The sequence below is a fragment of the Lampetra fluviatilis genome, chromosome 22 (genome assembly GCF_964198595.1).
Source record: "Lampetra fluviatilis chromosome 22, kcLamFluv1.1, whole genome shotgun sequence".
Taxonomy (NCBI): Eukaryota; Metazoa; Chordata; class Hyperoartia; order Petromyzontiformes; family Petromyzontidae; genus Lampetra; species Lampetra fluviatilis.
In genome coordinates, this window is record NC_136296.1 from 6,118,113 (window position 1) to 6,139,441 (window position 21,329).

Consider the following 21,329-nt stretch of genomic DNA (forward strand, 5'->3'; position numbering starts at 1 on the left):
CCATCTCCGTGCCATATAATTGATTTTTTTCAATTTAACTCTGCAAACTAATCAATTCGTAGTAGGCGAACCCTTCCTATTTTTAAACACGTGCTTATTTTACCAGGTAAAGCCCACTGAGCTGTGAGCATTTTTTCAGGGGCGAACTGGCCACACGTGACGTCACATTGAAGTTGACTATGTCACAATCACGTGGCAATTTATAGTAGCAGCCAAATAATCGAAACACATCTTTTTGAATTTGGAAGGAAAAACCGGACCCGGGAAAAAAAATCCACAGGACCACCACGGAGAGAGAGAACACGCAAACTCCAAATATACAATAAGCGTCGTCATGGTCAGGATCGAATCTCGTACCTCCTGCTAACCAGACATGGTCACATGGGAGAACACATTCCTGCGGAGGGAGCTGGTAGGAACGTTGGGTTGCTCGGTCAATGGCCAGGGTCAACGGCGGCGTGGTGTATTCCGCAAATATGGCCGACTGTGAGGGCGGGCACAAGCCGGCGTGAGTAGGTTAAACGTTGAGTTTTATAAAGGCACCACGGGGTGACCAGCCCCTCCCCACCCTCCCCCTCCCCACCCTCCCCACCCATCCCCTCCCCACCCTCCCCACCCAGCCCCTCCCCACCCTCCCCTCTCCACCCAGCCCCACCCCTCCCATTTTTGGATGCACGACGGACGGACACAATAATCCCCTGTGGGCTGGTGTAACCAGGAGGTTCCTACCAGTATAACATCTCACTACCTCAATGAAAATAAGGACTCACTGTCATTACCTCCAGAGATAACACACCACAATGCTCAGTCAGTCTCCCAAAATGCCAGGTTAACACGTGCCTTGCGGATGTAAAACTCCAGCCCTTATATCCCTCTCGATGTGCCATGTCCTTTCTCAAAGACGTCAATGACCATGACTTTCCATTTAGATCTCTCCATGAAATTTACTCAAGAACTTCGCATGAAATACTCCCAGTTGCATCCAATTCGCCGTCTTCCTAGGCTTCTTGTACCAGTCAAAACATTACATTCAGTCTCTTGTTTTCTCATCACACGTCCAATAAATTGTTTCAACATCACTGATAAATGTTTTCCAAAACGTTTAAATTGCTGGTTGTACCGAGCGGCGCGTTGCGCATGTTACGTATGTTCAACTTCCGTACGTAGCCAACCGTGCTCATTGGAGGGTGCGTGAGCGCTGAAACAGAAAGAATGATAAATGACGTGAATGCAGAAGGAAGCCAATGCATGAACATGATTTATCATTTATTCTGTCTCGGATTCATTTCATCCTGTTAAAGCGCGGCTCGTGGCAGTCTCATGACACAGCAAAGGGGCCAGTGACGTGCGGTGAGGTCAATGGCTGGGGAGGCACTGGCCAGTATCAGAGCCAGAGTAACACACTGAGGGGGGCGTGGTCTCACTGAGGGGGGCGTGTCCTCACTGAGTGAGGCAGATGTGATAGCTGCCTCCCCTGGTGCTTTTTCATTGCAGTTTTATGACGAGACCAGCGAGCCTAAATATCTTCATACACGCCTTTTGGCTTCCTCTGGTCTAACACCGTTTGAGACGAGGCTCAAAAGAAAGGTGCCTCTGGTGTGGACTAATCAGTTTCAAGGACAATGCATACATTATCAGAGCGTGTTTTTTATTTGCGTTCTGACCACAAGCATTGTGGTTAATGCAGACATGATTCCTTGTAAAAGGTTTCAGTTTGGTGTTTCAACATCTTAACACCTGTTTTGTTGCCAGAAAAAAGGGGAAAACCCTATTTTCATATTTTGGTACTGGAAAAGGAGATCCCATGATATATCTTCATACACATACGTGAAATAGGTTACCTGGACTATGGAAGGCGAGGACATGTAATGAGGGGTTGCGCAATGAGAGGGGAGGCTGAGCTCATCGCTGCCTCCTCGCCTCTCGTATCTCCCTGCATTTGCAGAGGAACTCTGCAAATTTGGCGATTTTGACTATACAAATTATTGGAATCATACATAAATGGCATTTATAACACAGATCATCGGACAAATCTTAATATTTTTTTTTAGTTTTCGTAACAGCTATTTTCATTGGAGTTATGGCAGGTGAGGCTCTGCCTCCCCAGACCGCACGTGACTGAAAGTGACGCGTCAGTGAGCGCAGCGGCGCACAATCGCCTCGGAATTCAAATGCAGTGTTTTTCAAACGCAGTATATATATTTCTTAGCCCGTATACAGACGCGCAGCTACCAGATGTTGCAAAGTTGACGTGTTTTACACCAAAGCTTAGATCACCAATGTCTTTTTTAACATTGTGGTTGTGGGTAATGTAGTGGCCCCGAGTGGCTACAGGGGTCAAGTGAATAATACAATGGAACAAAAATTTAAAAAAACGTTGATTCTTACATATGCAATTTCATGATTTTTTTGTAGATTACTATAATCTACAAATTCCTATAATCGACGAATTTGTATGATTCACAGATTATCCACGGTTCACGACTCCTTAAATCGCCGGAAAATTTTTCCTAAAATCCACGAAAATGTTTAAATTCACGGCACACTGTTTGCGGAATAATAATTTATTCTGTCTGTACCTAATGGCCACGGTGTTAATCCTTACGCTTGTTTTATTTAAAACTGTTATGCTTACCGGTAACAAGTCGCCGAGAAGGGGATACATATGTTTGGCTTGACACATTGATGGGTTGCACTATTGATTTGTCAGTGCTGCAGATGGAATGCGTGCTGCACCAGCAAACGACTTTCAGAGTTTGGTTTACACTGCAGTCTTGGTAACCGAACGTGTGGGTCCCAACAGATATGAATTGCGCAGGCTGTATGGCAAATAAACAACATGACAGAGTGCAACTGTTCTACGCAACGGGATTGCATTGCGCCATTTGCAAGAATGTCCACACCTTGTCAAACCCCAAGCCAGAACTCAATGCCATCTAGATAATTATTCACTGAAATGTTACAAAAATGTAACTTTCACCCCAGTGCCCCTGAACCCTTGGCGTTGATCAATGATGCAATCCCCACCGCGAAATCCTGTATCATTACCATCAACCATGTTCAATTCACTGCTGGGTAATCGAGAGTTGGGTGGGACACGTATTTAAAATAATAAAGCATAAACAATGCGGCTGGGACATCACAGACATGTGATGGGTCTCTTGGACAGAGGGAGTTCATGTAACACAGGAGGCAGAATGAGTGAATCTATGAACAATCGTTGGTCATATATAAAAAAAAAATTAGGGGCCGTCCATATATGACGTCACGCGATTTTGGACGATTTGACCCCCACCCTCTTCGTCACACGGCATCACAAAAAATCAAATATGACATCAAAAAGCTCTGCCCCCCTCCCCAAAAAAAATAAAACATGCTTCAAATCGCTTTAAACTATTGTCATTGTAGTGCGTATTAAATGTGGTGCTGCACTTTGATGTTGTAGGAGAAAACATGTATTAAAAAGTCTATTTAAGAAGAACGTGTTATCTATATTTATTTAAAGCTGGGCATTTTTGATGAGACGTCACATTTCTCAAACCCCCCCCCCTCGTCACACATCTCAACAAATGTTTGACCCCCCCCCCCCATAGGTGCGTGATGTCATTTATGGACGGCCCCTTACCACATAAGGCCCCTGAGTTATATATCAATGTTTCAGAAACGACCTGGCTACAAATGATTTTTTTTAGCAGGCAAATACTCGAAACGCGTGTTTCTACATGTGAAGGGAAAAACTGGAGGACCCGGAGAAAAATCCACGCGACCACGTGTAGAGAGAACATGCAAACTTTAAATATACAGCAGGCATCATGGTCGGCATCGAACCCAGGACCTCCTGAATACCTGGCGAGGTAGTTAGCATCTCGCCACCGTGACGCCCATATCATGTTGAATGTCCCCATACAATGCTGGAAATTCCATATTAGTCTGGCGGTAGTCAATAGCTCCTTAGAACAGTCACTATTGATTTCCTTGCAAAGTAACATTGATTTTACATATCTATTGCAGTGATGGTTATTATAAACAGTATCTGTAATGGTTATTTCCTTTATTCTGGTATTGGCACAGTGCAGTAATGAACGCACGTAAAAATGCATGTGGACCAGCATTTACAAATGCAATACAAACTACACTACTAATCCTCTTACGTTGGCATAATTTGTCTAATTGTGCTGTTAACCTGGACAGTATTACTACAGTCCATACAACAGCTTCATAATATAATCAGTCTACATTGTATATACGGCACTTTTTGAATACTGTATGCAAGCATGAACCGTGTAGAATAATATCCATCGTATATTAAATGCAGTACTATACCCAGTACGAGGGGGAAGTATGGTCAACCACCCCCCCACCCCCCCCAATTATCAACATAGTGGAGAGGGCCTTCAAAATTGGCAGATAGAGAATGGCTGAAAATCTTTGTAGCATAAATCTTGCTTTGAAGCTTTCGTGACTGCAGCAATCCATACTCTTTGGTTATTTCGGTAAAGTCACGTCGGTAGAAAAATAAAATTAAAAATAATATCACGACGTTTCGATCGCAACACAAGCGGTCGTCCTCAGGCGGAAAAAAATAATCCGGCAGTGAAACTGCTAAACCAGGAAGAAACGACCGCTTGTGTTGCGATCGAAACGTCGTGATATAATATTTTTTATTTTTCTACCTACGTGCCTCTGCTGAAAGAACCACAGCGTATATTTACAGTATACTGCGTACGTATCACAAACGAGGCAATACCCACGCATCACTCTCATCACATTTCATCCCTTTGCAAATCCATTAACAGATGAAGAGCCACTCCCCCCCCCACCACGCCATCATCCACGTGGCGTTGTTTGGCCATACTCCACTGTTCAGTGAACGGTTGGTGAAGACAAGGAGGTGGGCGATGGCTGTGGAGACTACTCGTGGGTCTGCTCAGATGTGAAGCACGGCAAGGTGGTGGGGGGGGGGAATTAAGAATAACAATAATCAGATTCTTTCTATTTTTATAATTATAATTTTTATAAAAATATAAATAATCAGATTCTTTATATTTTTATAACTGTAATTTTTATAAAAATATAAATAATCAGATTATTTTTTTAATAAAAAATATTAATAATCGGATTATTTATATTTTTATAAAAAAAAAAATGATTATTTATATTTTTATAATTATAATTTTTATTAAAAATATAAATAATCAGAGTATTTCTATTAATCTGATTAAAATATAAATAATCAGATTATTTCTATTAATCAGATTATTTATATTTTTATAAAAATTATAATTATAAAAATAGAAATAATCAGATTTTTTTTTTCCACCTACGTGACTTTACCGAAATAACCAAAGAGTATGCAGCCACGAAAACTTCAAATCTAGAAGGTGGTGGGAGGGGGGGGTTCGAACCCGTCTCGCAACCGCATCATTGACGACGGAGCGCAGTGCGCTAACCAATGCGCCACCGCTCCACGGCATCTCATCCTCCTCTTCCCCTTGATGATTCATCATCTCGAGCGGGCTGCGTCAGCTGACGTCAGCACACAGTGACACGGCTTCGGGGATGTACACACCACACACACGCGCGTCGTTAAATACTTTGCCGGCATATTACAGTGAGGTGTTAGTGTACACGCCTGTTCGTGATCCCTGCAGCAATAGATATTCGTGGCCGGAGACTAAGACACACACACACAGTGACAGCTGATGTTCCTGATGTGTCTGGCTGCCGTGTTACATCGCTGCTGCATGCTCTGGCGTTCTGAAAGATGTTCATTTCCTTGAGATGTGCAGTAGTCATTCTGGATGGACACTAATTTCTGTGTGTGCTGTGGGGCTCTAACAATACTGCTTACAGCTGTTATCCACGTAGAAGAAGTGGCCGGTTATTGATCGCGGTGTTAAATTCATGGGAAATGTCTACGATGTTGTCAGGGATTGCTATGCTGCCCAGGGCTTGACTGTGCCTGACGTCTGTAAGACTCTGCTCGCTTTCCCGTCGCAAGAGGTAAGAGGATACGACTAATGCATTTCCTTACGACATTTCAACTGGTTTAACCGATTCTATATGATATGAAGGCAGGTGGAATTTCACTTGGAAAAAAATATGCCGCACAAGAGGTAACATTTGAACGTTTGCATAACGACCTTACATAACTGCTACTGTACGCGCCAGATTGTGAGTTTTTAATGACAAATAATGGGATGTAACTGGTTATACGAGTTCATATTTGCTATTGCTTTACGATGTTGTTGGCCTGGCCTATCGGATGGACTTAACCCTGCCATGGGAACGTGGAATTTCATTTACCCAACTCCTGCGCATCCAATTTGGGGTGAATATTCAATCCATTGCTCATTCATTATCCGGGTGGCACACTGCAAAACAATTGTTTTGGACAGAAATGTAAAATACAGTTGTTTGCTGTATGAAAAAAACATAGCATTGCTAGGTTTGTATCATTGTTGACATTCATGCAACAATGCGGGTCGCACAAAAGGTGGACAAGTTTAAACTTGCCTAACGGGTAAACGTGACGTATGAAATGTCGGAGTAATATTTTTCATTCCTCAGAAGGGCAACATTTGTCACATCAAAGGCAAGCTGACCTTTAGTCGTACCGATGTATTTGCATGGCTAAATGCGAGTGGATCGTTTGATAACCCACTCAATTTCAAATGGTTATCACACGATCCGATGGTGCTGGCCACCAAAAGGAATTGGAACCACTCATGTCACGACGTCACATCGGGTTGTACATTTCTGGTTTGGGGCTCATTAACTAATATACGACATAACACCGGTGTTGCTTAGGGTTTTATGCATTTCTGTAATTTGCAACAGTGTACACTGATGCTGTTGTGTACGGGTAAACACACGCTGTACACACCTCCCACGTGGAGTTCACTCGTTTAATATGAACATTATAGCGAATCCAATATTGGCTAAAGTAGCCAATTTTATGAATTTCACTCAAATAATCATGGGGTTATGCTCATCATCTCTTACAGCCCCGAGGCAGAAATGGATATTCCACATTGTGGCAGAGAGTAATTCCATAATACCATACAGAATCAGTTAATGTCGCAAAAAAAAACCTTAAACACATTCGTCATTAGCACTGCCTTTAAAGGAAACGTATAACATGCGACGTTCATGAGCAAATCATATTTTTTTTTGCTATTTGTGCTTGTACACTACTGCAAACTTAGCATCACTAAAGGATTCAGTAAAAATGTAAACATAGAATAATTCCTACGAAGGGATGGTGACATGTTCGTTAGATGCATCTGGATAAGTCAGCTCAGTACAATATACAATTTGTTCGCTTAATTCTTTGGTTCTTTCGGTTAAGTCACGTCTAAAGATAAAATAATAAATTTTAATTTAATGTATTATTTTATCTTTAGACGTGACTTAACCGAAAGAACCAAAGAATAATTCCTGCAGTCACGAAAGCTCCAAAATTAAGATTGTTCGCTTAAGTCAGTTTATGCGATTGTTTGGAAATCTTCGCGCTTTGAGATGCCATTTAATCGCCGCAAAATTGGCCAATCAAGCAGTTAATTGATTGTGACCGAAGTTGATGATAATCATGACATCAAATGAAAAATAATAAATAAGAAAAAATAAATGAAAATAAATCAATTATGTGATCTAATTGATTTATTTCATTTTTTTACCTACGTGACTTTACCGAACAAACCTAAGAGTATGAATCCTTGCAGTCACGAAAGCTTCAAATCTAGAAATAAAACGAAAATTTAAAGCTTCCGTGTTCATAACAGTTTCTAAAGCCAACATCACTGTCAATCGTCATCCACAACCCAAAACACTCGGCAGTGTTTCTTTAAATTCGTCAATGACACTGCCCTCAAAGGAAAACAAATAAAATCGGTAAACGTTTCGAGCGATGGTCCTTCTTTATAGCACGCAAGCATCGTCGTGGTGAGATTCCACATAGACTAACATCTGTCCTTGCCCAGTGCAGAGGGAATTGCCCCAAAGCGTCATCCGATACCAGATGCTCGAGATTAGACATTTCCCAAAGTAAGACGGCACCCCAATAACTATGCCCCAGTCACTAAAACTATACTAACCATGTCATGGACAGAGATCCTCCTGTGAAAGCCAACAAGGCACACGAGGGGGTGGGTGGCCAGCACCACGCCCGGCCGCTTTTGTCTCCCCAGTGATGTTTACACACCACGCACCAGGTACTCATTTGAGGCTGAGTCGACCTATCCGTGCACCCCGTACACACGCGCTGACATTTACCGTATAAGACGCAACCACAACTGTTTTTAAATTTCAAATCTACACGGTGGTGGTGGGTATGGTTGTGCACATGGTGGTGGGGTGGTTGTGGACATAGTGGTGGGGTGGTTGTGGACATAGTGGTGTGGTTGTGGACATGGTGGTGGTATTGTGGTGGTGTGGTTGTGCACATGGTGGTGGGGTGTTTGTGGACATGGTGGTGGGGTGGTTGTGGACATGGTGGTGGGGTGGTTGTGGACATGGTTGTGGACATAGTGGTGGGGTGGTTGTGGACATGGTAGTGTGGTTGTGGACATGGTGGTGGGCATGGTTGTGGACATAGTGGTGGGGTGGTTGTGGACATGGTGGTGGTATTGTGGTGGTGTGGTTGTGGACATGGTGGTGGTGTGGTTGTGGACATAGTGGTGGTGTAGTTGTGGACATGGTGGTGGTGTAGTTGTATTGTGGTGGTGGTGGTGTAGTGGTTGTGGACATGGTGGTGGTGTAGGTTTACGCCTCTCACACTCAACACGACGGCGAGACACACGAGAGGCCGCGTGACGTCACCGCGGGTGCCTCGCGGTGTATCCGGCGGCCATGTTACGTGGGGAGGGCCCGCGCGCTTAACGCGGCAGGCGGCGGCTATGGATCAGCCGATAACTCCACGGACTTAGCCCGCACCGCCAACGATTTAAAACAAAGCCCGAAACGTTCCTCGGGCATCAATTCGCTTTCTTCCTCCGCTCGCAGTGGCGCACGAGTAACAACACCCAGTTTCTAAGCGAGCGTGAAGCGCCGAATCATGTCAAGTGGTAAGGGTGGCGCAGTTGTTGAAGCCTCCTCCTCACGCAGCATGGCGGCTGTGGTTGGCTTCAGAGTGAGGGTGGAGGTGAGGGTGGAGGTGGAGGTGGTGGTGGGTGGCGTTCACTGTCACTCGTGAGTCGACTTCGTGGTCGAGGTGGTGGAGGAGGAGGAGGACCATGGCCACATCGTCTCTGCTCAGGGTCGTGCTGTGCTCCTCCAGGCTCGCGGGACGCGGCCGCTCTCTGTCCGCCACCGTAAGCGGCGTTGTCGACTGCGTGCGGTGCGTTTAGGGTCAGATCGTGACAGAAACGCTGTCGATTGATGCCCTAAATATAAAGAATACGCGTCTAACATTCATGTCAACCCCTTTATCAGCGCCCTACTTTGTTGCAGAACAATTCTTGTGGCTGTTGTTGTTTGACTTGCATCCCACTGGGATTTGTGCACACAGCGTTGGTGTACAGTGTTTTTTGTGGAATATTTTGCTCTTTTCTTGGACTTTCTGTTTGCACATAGTCACATATTCACCTTAACATGTTTTCTTGTTCATGTTTTTTGTTTGTTGCGGTTGCACCCGATTCAAGAGCCGAATGGCTCACAGGGCTCTACCTAATAAATGAACTTGAACTTGAAACCTCATTGGTCGCCCCGTGCCTCTTATAAACCTCAACGTTTATCCGCCGTAGGGACGTGGAAACTCAATTTCCCTGTACAGGAACACGGGAAAGCCGTATGGGTTGTGACAGGTACGGTGTAATGGGCGACGTTTCGGTCCATGGCCCTTTGTAGTACAGAGATCGACTTGTCTTTCCTTTCAAGGGCAGTGTTATTCACGAGCACGTTTGTGTGTTCGCACAATCGTGGCTTTGTAACGATGTAATCGATGCCTCTGTGTTGACGCGAATCTATTCCGATAGTTTACTGTATTTTGACCATACTTCACCTTGATGGTCAGCGTGGATTGGCGAAGGAGACGTGGCGGGGGCGGGGTGCATAGAAGTACAGTACAATGATGGATGTTGCTGCACTGACCTCTTGCTGCCCATCATGTAGCCTATAACAACCGACTATGCATTGGTATTTGGTGATATGCACAAGCACAGACAACCAAAAACTCTCACCACATTCGTCGGTAACATTGACCTTCTGGGGAAGATTATGTAAGTCGACATTATCAACAATTGCCTTTCATAGCACGTAAAGAGTGGTGCTTTCCTGTCCTCAATTTTCATTTCAAGGTTATCTAAGGGACTGACAATTGAACCTCATGGCGGTACCCCGGGGTACAATATCACAATGTCCGTGATGCAGTCATTTGTAGTTATTTTGTTTTATTTTTCTACCTACGTGACTTTACCGAAAGAACCAAAGAGTATGCATTTTTAGTCTGTTGATGGTCGGCGATGCGGCAATCGACTCATCTCGACGAGCTGTACACGATGCACTATTCAAAATTGAAATTTTCGATAACGGATTTTGTCATGCTGATGTTTGGCGTTTAGACATCGCGGAGTGTGGCACTGATTTCGGATTGATTGGTACCCCAGTCGCGGAGTTAAGTACACCCCTGGAAAAAATAGTGTCCCAGAAATAAAATAGTTGATTGCCTCGGCTATTTTTTGTATTGTTTGGTACCCCGGGGTGCCGCCATAAGGATCAATTGTTTACAATTCCTGAACCTTGCAAGCAGAGTGGAGAAATGCACTTTTTAATATTAGTGCTTCGTTTATGCCTTTGGTATTCAATTTTGCATCACGAAGTACGTTATCGTAACACTAATCCAATTTGAAACGACAATTGATCCCAGGAATGCACCACTAAGTGGGTCATGTATAAACTTTTATTAGGAAACATAAAAAATAATTTAACACGTATCCATAAGAGGTTTTTTGGGTTAGATCACGTAAATGTGTCATTAAAACCCGCCACCACCAGACACAGCCAACTAGTAAGCGTTGTCACGTAAACAGAACATGGCAATTCGTCACTAGTACAGCACGCAGGTGTGTTGGAGAGGCAAGCCACAACATTTACAATCGGAGTACGACGTTTCGCCAGTAATTACAACTAGCTTCATCAGGTGACAGCCACATTTGTGCTGTATGAGTGACGAATTGGCATGTTCTGTTTAAGTGACAACCCTTACGAGTTGGCTGTGTCGGGTGGTGGTAGGTTTGAACGACACATATTTACGTGATCTAACCCAAAAAACCTCTTATGGATGAAACAATCCTACCAGGCCGAATTGTATGAAGTGCAGTCTCTAACTCTTATCCGCTCTTATGTGCTATGCAGAAGCGCCATTGCCCGAAACGTAAGCTATGATATACTTTTCCTTCTCAGGCAGTGCTATTGATGAATGTGTTGAGTGTGTGGTACATGGTGGTCGGCCACGATGCTTAACTTCTAAGACCGAATGAGATTGGGCACATTCTGGGTGATTTGGTCCGAGGCATACAAATTTCAGAGTAATTTTAATGTGGAAACAATACACATTCCCATCATGAAAATTATCCAGCATTTGGTTATGAAATGCAGTCCTGAAATAATCTTTCCAAGCCGTGATGTCTCTTACGATAGACATTCCACAGCACTTGGCGCCAAATAATTTTAGAACTGTCTTTATCACCAATATAATAATGGTAACTTGTATTTTCGAATTTACTACTCCCTTGCAAAGCCAAGAAGCAAAGGTAGTAAGCCATTTGGGTTTTCATTTATGTAAAGTTTTATAGATGAATGAATAAGGTCATAGCCATATGACAACATTGCGAATGAGCAACTGCAAAGATAGACTTTGTAAGCCCTGCACAGTCCACTATTGACATTTTGAAAACTCTTCACAGTTGTGGACATGGAATGTTGTGGATTAGGCTGGACTAACCATATTACAAGCACTCGAGTTACTCCTATACGTGAATAATGACCTATACATCTCGTGGCTTTTTGGTGAACTTTCTGTGTTATTTCAGGGGGCGGTGGCCATCAGTGGGTTGCCCAACCGGGTTAAGATTGTCGAAGTAGGTCCGCGTGATGGACTACAGAACGAGAAGGTATGCACTTATTTGAGACGTGTGACTGCAAATTGTTTACATTTAATGGGATGCTGCAAGGTGTAAATATGATGTCGTAAATAAACATGTGCTTCCTATTTCTAAACAAATGAGCCAATTTTTTTTTGTGGCTGTTCAGGATTTTGTTACTGTCGGCTTTTGGCTAACCATCGAACAAAGACGGTCACTGCATCGCACACTTTCAGATGCGCTTCTGCGGCCGTCTGGAACGCTCTTCCGATATTAGGAAGCCACTGGAGCGATGCACTTTTAAATCTAAATTGAAAACGAATTTCTTTAGAACTGCTTTTTGTGTTTAGTTTGTCCTTGTTACAACATTCAAAAGATTAATGTATACGTTCGCCACGCCTTAAATCTGTTATGCTTGCTTTGGTGTGCTCCATTTCAGACTGTGGTGCCGACAGCTGTGAAGATTGAGCTGATTGAGCGTCTGGCTGAGGCAGGCTGCCCTGTGGTGGAGGCCACCAGCTTTGTTTCACCTAAATGGGTTCCGCAGGTCTGTAGAAACACGGTCCCGATGGCACTGGAATTAATGATTCATGACCGTATTCTTTCGCAGTCCTTCTATTCACATTGCATTTGATCAATATATATATATTTATTCATTTTGGAGCACTTAGGAAGTAAGAAGAAAAAGATTTGAAAGTAACATTTGGGAATGCCAGGAGGGATGTTGGGAATATATCGAAAAGAAAAGGAGGCAGAATGAAGAAGTTAGAGTCTCAGCATGGATTACTTGTATTCTTGAGAGGGGTAAGGAAGGCTACATTGAGATGGTTTGGGCTTGTGCTGGGCAGAAGGAATATTGGGAGACTGAGCTGGAGACGGAATGATGCGTTGGAACAAGATGTGAGGACACTGGATGTAAGTAGAGATGAGGCACGTGGAGAAAGAAAATCCAATAGTCTAACCCCATGCAGTAACTGGATGGCTTATAAGTGTTATGAATTTTGGAAAGCTAACTTTTACCCGATGTTAAGGTACTTTTATAATAATTTAATCAGTTGTGTTGCCAGAAAAAAGGGGAAAATTATTATTATTATATTATTATATTTTGGTACTGGCAAATGAGGTCTAATGATGTAGATGCTTACCCCGAGCCCTCATTACTTTGATAGTGCATTGTCTTTGAGCTGTACGCCTTTTGACGTCCTCTAATCTAGCACCAATTGAGACGAGGCTCAAAAGAAAGCCGTCTCTGGTGTGGACCAATCAGTTTCAAGGACAATGCATATATTATCAGAGCGTGTTTTTTGTTTGCATTTTGACCACAAGTATTGTGGTTAATGCACACATGATTCCTTGTAAAAAGGTTTCAGTTTTGTTGCCAGAAAAAATGGGAAAACCCTATTATAATATTTTGGTACTGGCAAAGGTGGTCTAATGCAGTAGTAGCTAGTTTTGCACAGAACTTCAACATTATCTATCGAAAGCCTACGTGTTAAACAGGGCTAAATACACATTCACGTAATTAAAACAATGTTTTGAATCCACTGCTGGATCATATGTTTTTGACCACGCTGGTCAGAATAATTGGATCGATTCAGACACCATTTGTCACTGACATTAGCTGTGTGCAACAACGCCACGACACATGTGAGTGAATATAATTAACTTTGGGGCCTGTGGCTTAAGGTTAGTTGACAAATGCCCTCACCATGGGAGTGTGGCCGATTTTCATGTAACTAGAATTCGCCCGTCGCCCTCACTGACTTTCATCCCACTGTGATTTTTGCACACAGCGATGAAATACGGCGTTTTTTTCTGGAAGACTTTGCTGTTTTTTCCAGGATTTTTCTGTTGCGGGTAGTTATTTTAAGATGTTTCTTGTTCATGTTTTGTTGCGGTTGCACCCGAGTCAAGAGCCGCATGGCTCACAGGGTTCTACCTAATAAATGAAACTTAAACTGATGTCCCCCCCTCTACCAATGTGTGCAGATACTACTGATGATTGTATGTAGGGTGTGTAGGCATATATGCCTACACTGTTCTTTTTGGGGGGGGGAGTTAATTTTTTTTTTAGCGAGGGGGGGGGGGCGACAATTTCTTAAAACCTGTTGGATCAAACTTTTTACCCCCACTTCTAGGGGGGGGGGTCCACTTTCTATAACTTTTTGATGCAGGCCTTCTGAAAGGCTCTTATAATTTGTTGACAGATTAACGGAACACCAGGCTTTTATAATAGTTTTCCAAAAAATCGGGCGGCATTGTGGCATAGTGGTAACACTTATGCCTTTCAGCAAGACGTGCCTGGGTTCATCTCCTTACTCAGTTGCCTTTCTGTGGGAGTTAGTATATTCTGTCCCTGTTCTTATTGGTTTCCTTTGGTTTCTCTGGAATTATCCCATAGCTTAAATAAGTAATATAAAAAAAAAAATGTAAACACGCTTTTATAAGATGTTCTAGTAATGGCAGAACTCCATGACTCCAAGAAGTGGCCCTGAAGTTTGCCATAACGTAAGGGACCGTGGCCAATTACAGCCAACATCAGTTGACCGTGGACAATTAGACACAAGCCGAAACATTACATGTAAAAAGAATGTTTAAAAAATATATTAATTTTATTTTTTATGACGGAATATAGTATTGTCATCAGTATGACATAAGTATACCAAGTTTGCAGTCGATACCACATTGGGAAGTGGGTTAAAATTGAATTACACGATTTGAGGATACGACAACAACAACAGACAGAGTGAGTTAAAAGAAAGCGTGTAAAAACAAATCCATGCAATGTAACTGTTAATGGGCAAACATGGCGATATAAAAAAAATACTTGCAAATGACTCAACTGGGAGTACACTTCGTAACACTAGCAAGAATCATGAGACTTATTGAAATAAAAATAATAACATAAAAATGAAAAAAATAATGAAGTGTTTTAATTGCACTGTGTGTTGACAGATGGCCGATCACGTGGAAGTAATGACCGGCATTCGGAAGCTGCCCGGAGTGAGCTACCCAGTTCTCACCCCCAACCTTAAGGGATTTCAGGCTGCTGTGAGTTCACCTCCCTATATTAACATATTTCAATCGGTGGCATTGATAGTGCAGGTGACATTTCACATGTTCCATGGTGGTATTGTGTAAAGTAACATTGTATAATGCCACCAGTCTCACATGACAGCACGTTTTATACGATTGACATTCGATTCTCAAACCCCCATCGCTGTGGCATTAGTGCCTAAAATGTTGAAAAACACTGTCCCATAGAATTCTGAAAAAGTAGCAACCTCATTTAATTTCATTTTTAAACAGTTTTTAATACATGTTTACATTTGTCATGATTTGAAACATTTTTTGTTAAAATTACGGTTTATGTTTATTGTTAATATGTGCTGAATATTTAATTGTATCCACAATTTAAAAATGAAATAATAGTCATATTTAGATGTTTCTTGATTTGGATAGTAATATAAAAAAGATATTCTAACTATTGTTGAAATTAATTCACAGCCTGGATGAATATTGTGTTCTGATAGAAGCATTTCATGGAGAGTCATAACAAAAGTTGATTATCTAAATTTGGAAACTACATGTAACATGCTTTACTATAACGCAAATACATTGTGATTATTCGATAACAACACTTCAAAATGCAGTCGGGTCTTTGAAAGTGATGTGACAGTTTATTTCCAATCGTGTGACAGTGAACAAATTATACGTGAAATGTATTTCAATTACATTCATAAATTAGTTGATCAGCAGGTCACAATGTGTGGGTATCCCCACCTTTTACAAGACTTGGCCAGCATGGAAGAATAGGTCAGATTATCCTCCAGACAGGGCTCTCCAAAGTTCAAGTGGAGAATCTGCCAGCAGTGAAATGAGTAAGCAATTGCAGCGCTGTGCCTTTATCTTTTTATTTAATAAATCTGGAAATGAACAAGATGCACAACAATCAATACACATGAGGTGACATGGATGAACGTAAGACCCTTGGTGTTCACAGGTGAAGGCTGGGGCCACCGAGGTGGCCATATTCGGGGCAGCTTCAGAGTCCTTCAGCCAGAAGAACATCAACTGCTCCATCGCCGAGAGCCTGCAACGCTTCGAGGAGGTGGCACGTGCGGCACAGGATGCCAACATCCCCGTCCGAGGGTACAGACTGCAGCTGAGATGGCATTGAGCTTCATTTAGACGGCAGAAGATGTGGTTCTTATTGATGACGTAGTAGAGCAGGGATGCCTTGTTGAAGGCACGGTTTGTAAGTTCATGCCATCCTACTGTACACAGATTTAATTGATGAGGCTCTGCTTTTTGATATATTTTCATGGAAAAAATGGGACTAATAATAGCCCAGTAGCTGTGCGGTAGCATTTGCCACACTGCTTTAGTTTAACCGATTGGTTCCACATTGTGTGCTGTCAGCACACATCAGGGTACCCAGTATTATACCAATGAGACGTTTTTATTTGAACCAGTACAACGTTTTCTTGCTTAATATAAATGCTGGACATTTTGTGTTCTGGAAGATCCAGTAGCTGATAAGTGATCTGTAATTATTTACTTTTAGAAATTTTGTGCAGCATAGTCTGTACACGTGATCGACTATTTTTACTTTTTTAATAGTTTTTAACCAATTTGTGAACATTTCAAACATTGACAATGATTGTGTGTACTTGTGTTTTTTCCTTTAGGTATGTGTCCTGTGTTGTAGGCTGTCCTTATGAAGGAAAAATATATCCAGCCAAAGTAGCGGAGGTGAGTTGAGTCACTGATGCTGCCCTAACAACCACCAGTGTCCTGTAATATTGTTGAGCTAATCGCTGTCAATCAATCCACGTGCACCACAAGAGTCGTAATGGTCAAACGCTGTCCTTCCCCCTGCTCAGGTGGCCAAGCGCCTGTACGGGATGGGCTGCTACGAGATCTCTCTGGGGGACACGATCGGTGTGGGTACACCGGGCAGCATGCGCGAAATGTTGCGCGCTGTGAGCCGCGAGGTGCCAATGAGCGCGCTGGCAGTGCACTGCCATGACACCTATGGGCAGGCACTCGCGAATATCCTCATCGCCCTGCAGGTGAGATCCGACACCTCATCTGTAACTCCCAGTAATTGCTGCCAGTGTGCTTGCAAAAAAAATTAAAGGCAAGCTGATGATTTCTTGTTCAAAGGAGCATTAAGAAGGCGATGCTCATCTCCTGTTTACAGCCCTGTGGTGGAAATGCCACAGTTCATAGGACATCCGCTGTTTCGTACCTCGAATTAGCACGGTTGGCTACGTACGGTGCAAAAGAAGTTCAACATACTTACAAACACTGTTAGCGTCCCTACAAAGTGGAACTCATTTTTTATCATGCCTGGAAGGATGATGGGCTAATACACACACATTGTGTGTGTATTACTTGTCATGAGTGTTTACAGGGGTCATAATTATCCTTGTGTGTTGTATTTAATTATATACTGAGAAGTGTCCGGTTGGCTCAAAGGTCAGAGCGCTGAGCTGACACCATTGAGACGGTGGGTTGGAATCCGGGCAGTTGTCTGTAATTAAAAACAGGTTCTCAGTGTAGTGATTTGACAGTCTTTGACTGGTCACCAATAAATGCAGGGTGGGTGGGAAAGTGCTGCCCCCTCGTGATACCAAGAGTTCACTTAGATTTCAGAGGCAGTTCTGTGATCTCTGCTTCAACGGACGGTTCTCTACTGAGCGATGATACACTGCAAAGGTTTCGAGTGGATTTTTTTAATATCAATGCCGATGGCACTATTGGAATACAATTGTGGAAAAACACGCAAAGGTATTAAGTATGTTAGGTGATAAATAAGCAGATGTTCATCTCTACATCCGCTTATTGGATTTCCAAGTGATTATTATATCGCGCCATTTATTTAAAAACGAGAACTCTTGACCAGTTTTGACTTTCTTGGTCTCATTCAGCAGAGTAAGGCTTGGTGAGAGCTTTCAAATACGTATAGAGAGGTGCATGATGGGAATTACACCGAGAGATAGAAAAATTAATACGTGGGTCAGAGAACATCCACAAAGATGCCATGACTAAATAGGCGTACTTAGGCTTGGCCAGGATGCATCAATAGAAGGGATTGCTGATGGACAAGGTTGGTAAAGCAATGGTAACCAAAGGAGGGAACACCTGAGAAGATAATCATTATGGAGGTGGGGTGATGAGAGAAGTATATGTGTGGGAGGGAAATGGATTGTGGGATCCTTATGTTTACCTTTCACATTTTCCCCAGGTTTCCCCGACATATGAATAAATAAAAAACATTGTCGCTATTGGCTCGAACCACATTTAAGGAAGTAAAACAACTAGCTCTGTCTTGTAGATACATACCTAGCTAGGCTGAGTGTCCCAGGCTATCCCAACATAGGCTAGAATCTTTGTTCATGAGAACATTTTACCTTGACATCGTTGGTTCAAACACTCAAGCAAGAGTGAGCTCTAGTGACATCAGACAATGATTCTAGCTTGTGTTGGACAGCCTAGGACACACAGCCTTGATTACACTTCTCCAAGATATGATCAATAGTATTTGTTTTTTGGTTTGCCTTACCTACCACACTTGCTTTCACTGCATGGTGGCATGCCACCCTGCAATGAACTGCAAAGGTCATACCCTATCATTAGTAAAAAAATTCTAAAAAAGAATAATGCTCAGATTTTTTTCTGCTAAGTTTAAAAAATAAATCTGTTATCAATTACAGATATTTTGGCCACGTGGGGAATGGCACCGTACCAAACAGGCCCAATTGAGCCCCTGATCAAGATAAAGTAACTCGTATGAAATGTTTCATTTAGCCTCACTTAGAAGTTAATTATCCACACTGAGAGGGCACTGACAAGTCGTCCATTAAAGCAGGTTCACGATAAAATGTTTTGCAAGTTTAAGAAATACATTGCAATACACTTAATGATGCCATATTGAGTAACGTTTCTGCACAGATGTTTGGGTTAGTAGCGCACATTGAAAAGTTACACATGATCATTGGTTTGTATTGCACGCATGTCCCATGTGCTACTAGTTGTAATGCAACCTCCTGCCCTTGCACTTCTTTAAAGTATTACTTAGATTCTACCTTTAGGTTTTAAAATGGCTTATTCCAATTCTAACGTTTTTTTAAAAATAGAACAACCTGATGGGTGCTATGAATTGAACCACTACACCAATATATTTGTGGGAGTGGTATTAAACTATATCGTTTCCTTTGCACGTTAAAGCAGTGGGGTGCTGTTCTTTTAAATGTCTTGGGCACTTTTGTTCCTTTACTGCACCGTTGCTTAATGTTCCAGAAGGGTTTTTGGCACGTGTGCAGCATGCGTGTATGTACAAACCTTGTTTCTGATGTTATCACATCTATAAATGAATTATTTTAATTGGGTCTATGTGTACATTCTAATCGAAGAAACTAATTTTGCGTTAAACAATTTACCTCCTCAAAAGAGCAAAGAAATGTTTTAAAGTACTGAATACTTTTTACCATTTTACTTAATTTGTAGTGTGTATGTTTATATAATCTATTATCAGCTGCATTGCTAAAAAAAGTAAATCAATCTATTATGTTTAACTTCTGCATGTGGCTTTTTGGAAATTTCGTTTATTATTTTTAGCTTTGAATTCAATTAAGCTTAAATTGGATCAAGGGGCTTTTTGTTACACGAGAGTAATATTTTGGCAGAAAAGTACCTGTTCCAGTCCATGAATAGTGCAAGATTAAAGGACGCTGTGCTAAATTAATGACGGCAAATTGACGTCCGGTGGAGAGAAAATATTTGGAGAAGAAAATCGTGGTAGCACAAAAACGTGTTTGTGTCTTACATATTTATTTATTTCAGAAAGTTCTCCCCCGCCCCCACCCCATTCCCTAAAGAGGTGAGGGTTCAAATGGCTCCTTTTATAGCAAGTGCATTGAATAAATGTACTCTGAGTCTCTTGAAACGGGTTTTATTTGCTCTAAACGATAATTTGCGGATGAACAAAGACGTTTTACAAATTATCTGCAATCCTGTAATGAAAATTATCTGATGACAGTGTAGCTTTCCTAGTATTCAAGACATAAAAGTCTGCACTCACTGCAAAGTTAATATGACAAGCACACGTATAAGATTTTGTGAGAGCATGCATCATTTTAGTTTCAATTTGCAGTCCTTTGTGATTGATGAGGGCCCTCCACAAGCGGTTTGGGGCATGGAGGTTGTTTGGCCTTACTTCACACTGTTCGGTGTAAAACAGTGCGCTAACAACCGTGTTACTGCTCCACCCCACTCCTTACATCAACAAGCTGTGATATACAATAAATCTCCTCTTTCTACGACCGTATTACCCGCTACTTATATTATCCACGACACCAAAAGTATGAAAAATCCTATTTATCTGCACCCTGTTTTTCCTATAATCCGCCATTATCTGATTTTTTTTCCCCATCCTGGATTGGAGAATTGATTTCTGTTCGCAGTTTGTTCTTGGATAAGTGGAGTTCTATCCATCCTATAGTCTGTGGTGATCCTTCACAGTGTTCATCTATAGGCGAGTTCAAATCGTGCTATCTCCATTCTATTTAAGGATAATAGGAATCTATCGACAAATGTATATACTACTTTCCCTGTACTGTGTGTTGTGTGCGCTCACATGAATGCACGTGCGCACCATTCACATTACACAGACGTCGCACACGCTGTGTTTTAAAAAAGCACATGCCCTATTTGCATGCCTCTAGTCACATTGTGGTAAACGTCATCCCTGCATTATGTGCACTCCCGAGTAACTATGCATTCATTCATGCAATGATGTATTTATCCATTCATTCATTCATTTATATGTCCATCCATATTTTCAATGCATGTTTTCATCAGTCTATCATTTAATTAATACAGACATTAATGAATTACCATACATCTACCCTGAAAACTGGCTGCATGTTTGCACAATGCATTTGAATGCAGGCACACAAGTAAGGGGGTAGAGGGGGGGGCAGAGATATTATCAGTGGAGATATCAGTCAATAACTTTGGATTAAGGTCACCCTTAAATCCCCCTTTGTCGTGAAGGGAGATTAAGGGTGACCAAGGCCTAATACACAGGGCAGCATACACGCAATAGAGAGGCAGGAGCCTGTAGTGTTCGTCCGAGCCGCAGTGGGCATACGGACTGCACGCATCGCACAGGCAGCACATTACAAGCAGCGATGGCTGGCTATCGAACGAAGACGGTCACTGCATTGCGTGCTTTTCAGA

At 42.3% G+C, this 21,329-nt stretch overlaps 1 protein-coding gene across 2 annotated transcripts in view; it reads left to right on the forward strand.

Annotated features, from left to right (window-relative positions):
* The first annotated feature begins 5,537 nt into the window (after positions 1-5,537).
* Positions 5,538-21,329, forward strand: part of LOC144938470 (hydroxymethylglutaryl-CoA lyase, mitochondrial-like) — a 28,186-nt gene continuing 12,394 nt past the window's right edge. The window contains exons 1-7 of one of the 2 annotated variants that reach the window (XM_078866315.1): positions 5,538-6,003; positions 12,030-12,110; positions 12,520-12,627; positions 15,036-15,131; positions 16,084-16,232; positions 16,772-16,835; positions 16,967-17,155. In XM_078866315.1, coding sequence (XP_078722441.1) covers positions 5,905-6,003; positions 12,030-12,110; positions 12,520-12,627; positions 15,036-15,131; positions 16,084-16,232; positions 16,772-16,835; positions 16,967-17,155 — 786 coding nt within the window. In that variant the 5' untranslated portion in view covers positions 5,538-5,904. Of the gene's footprint in view, positions 6,004-9,148; positions 9,312-12,029; positions 12,111-12,519; positions 12,628-15,035; positions 15,132-16,083; positions 16,233-16,771; positions 16,836-16,966; positions 17,156-21,329 lie in introns of those variants that run through there. The other variant, XM_078866316.1, reaches the window with a different exon arrangement.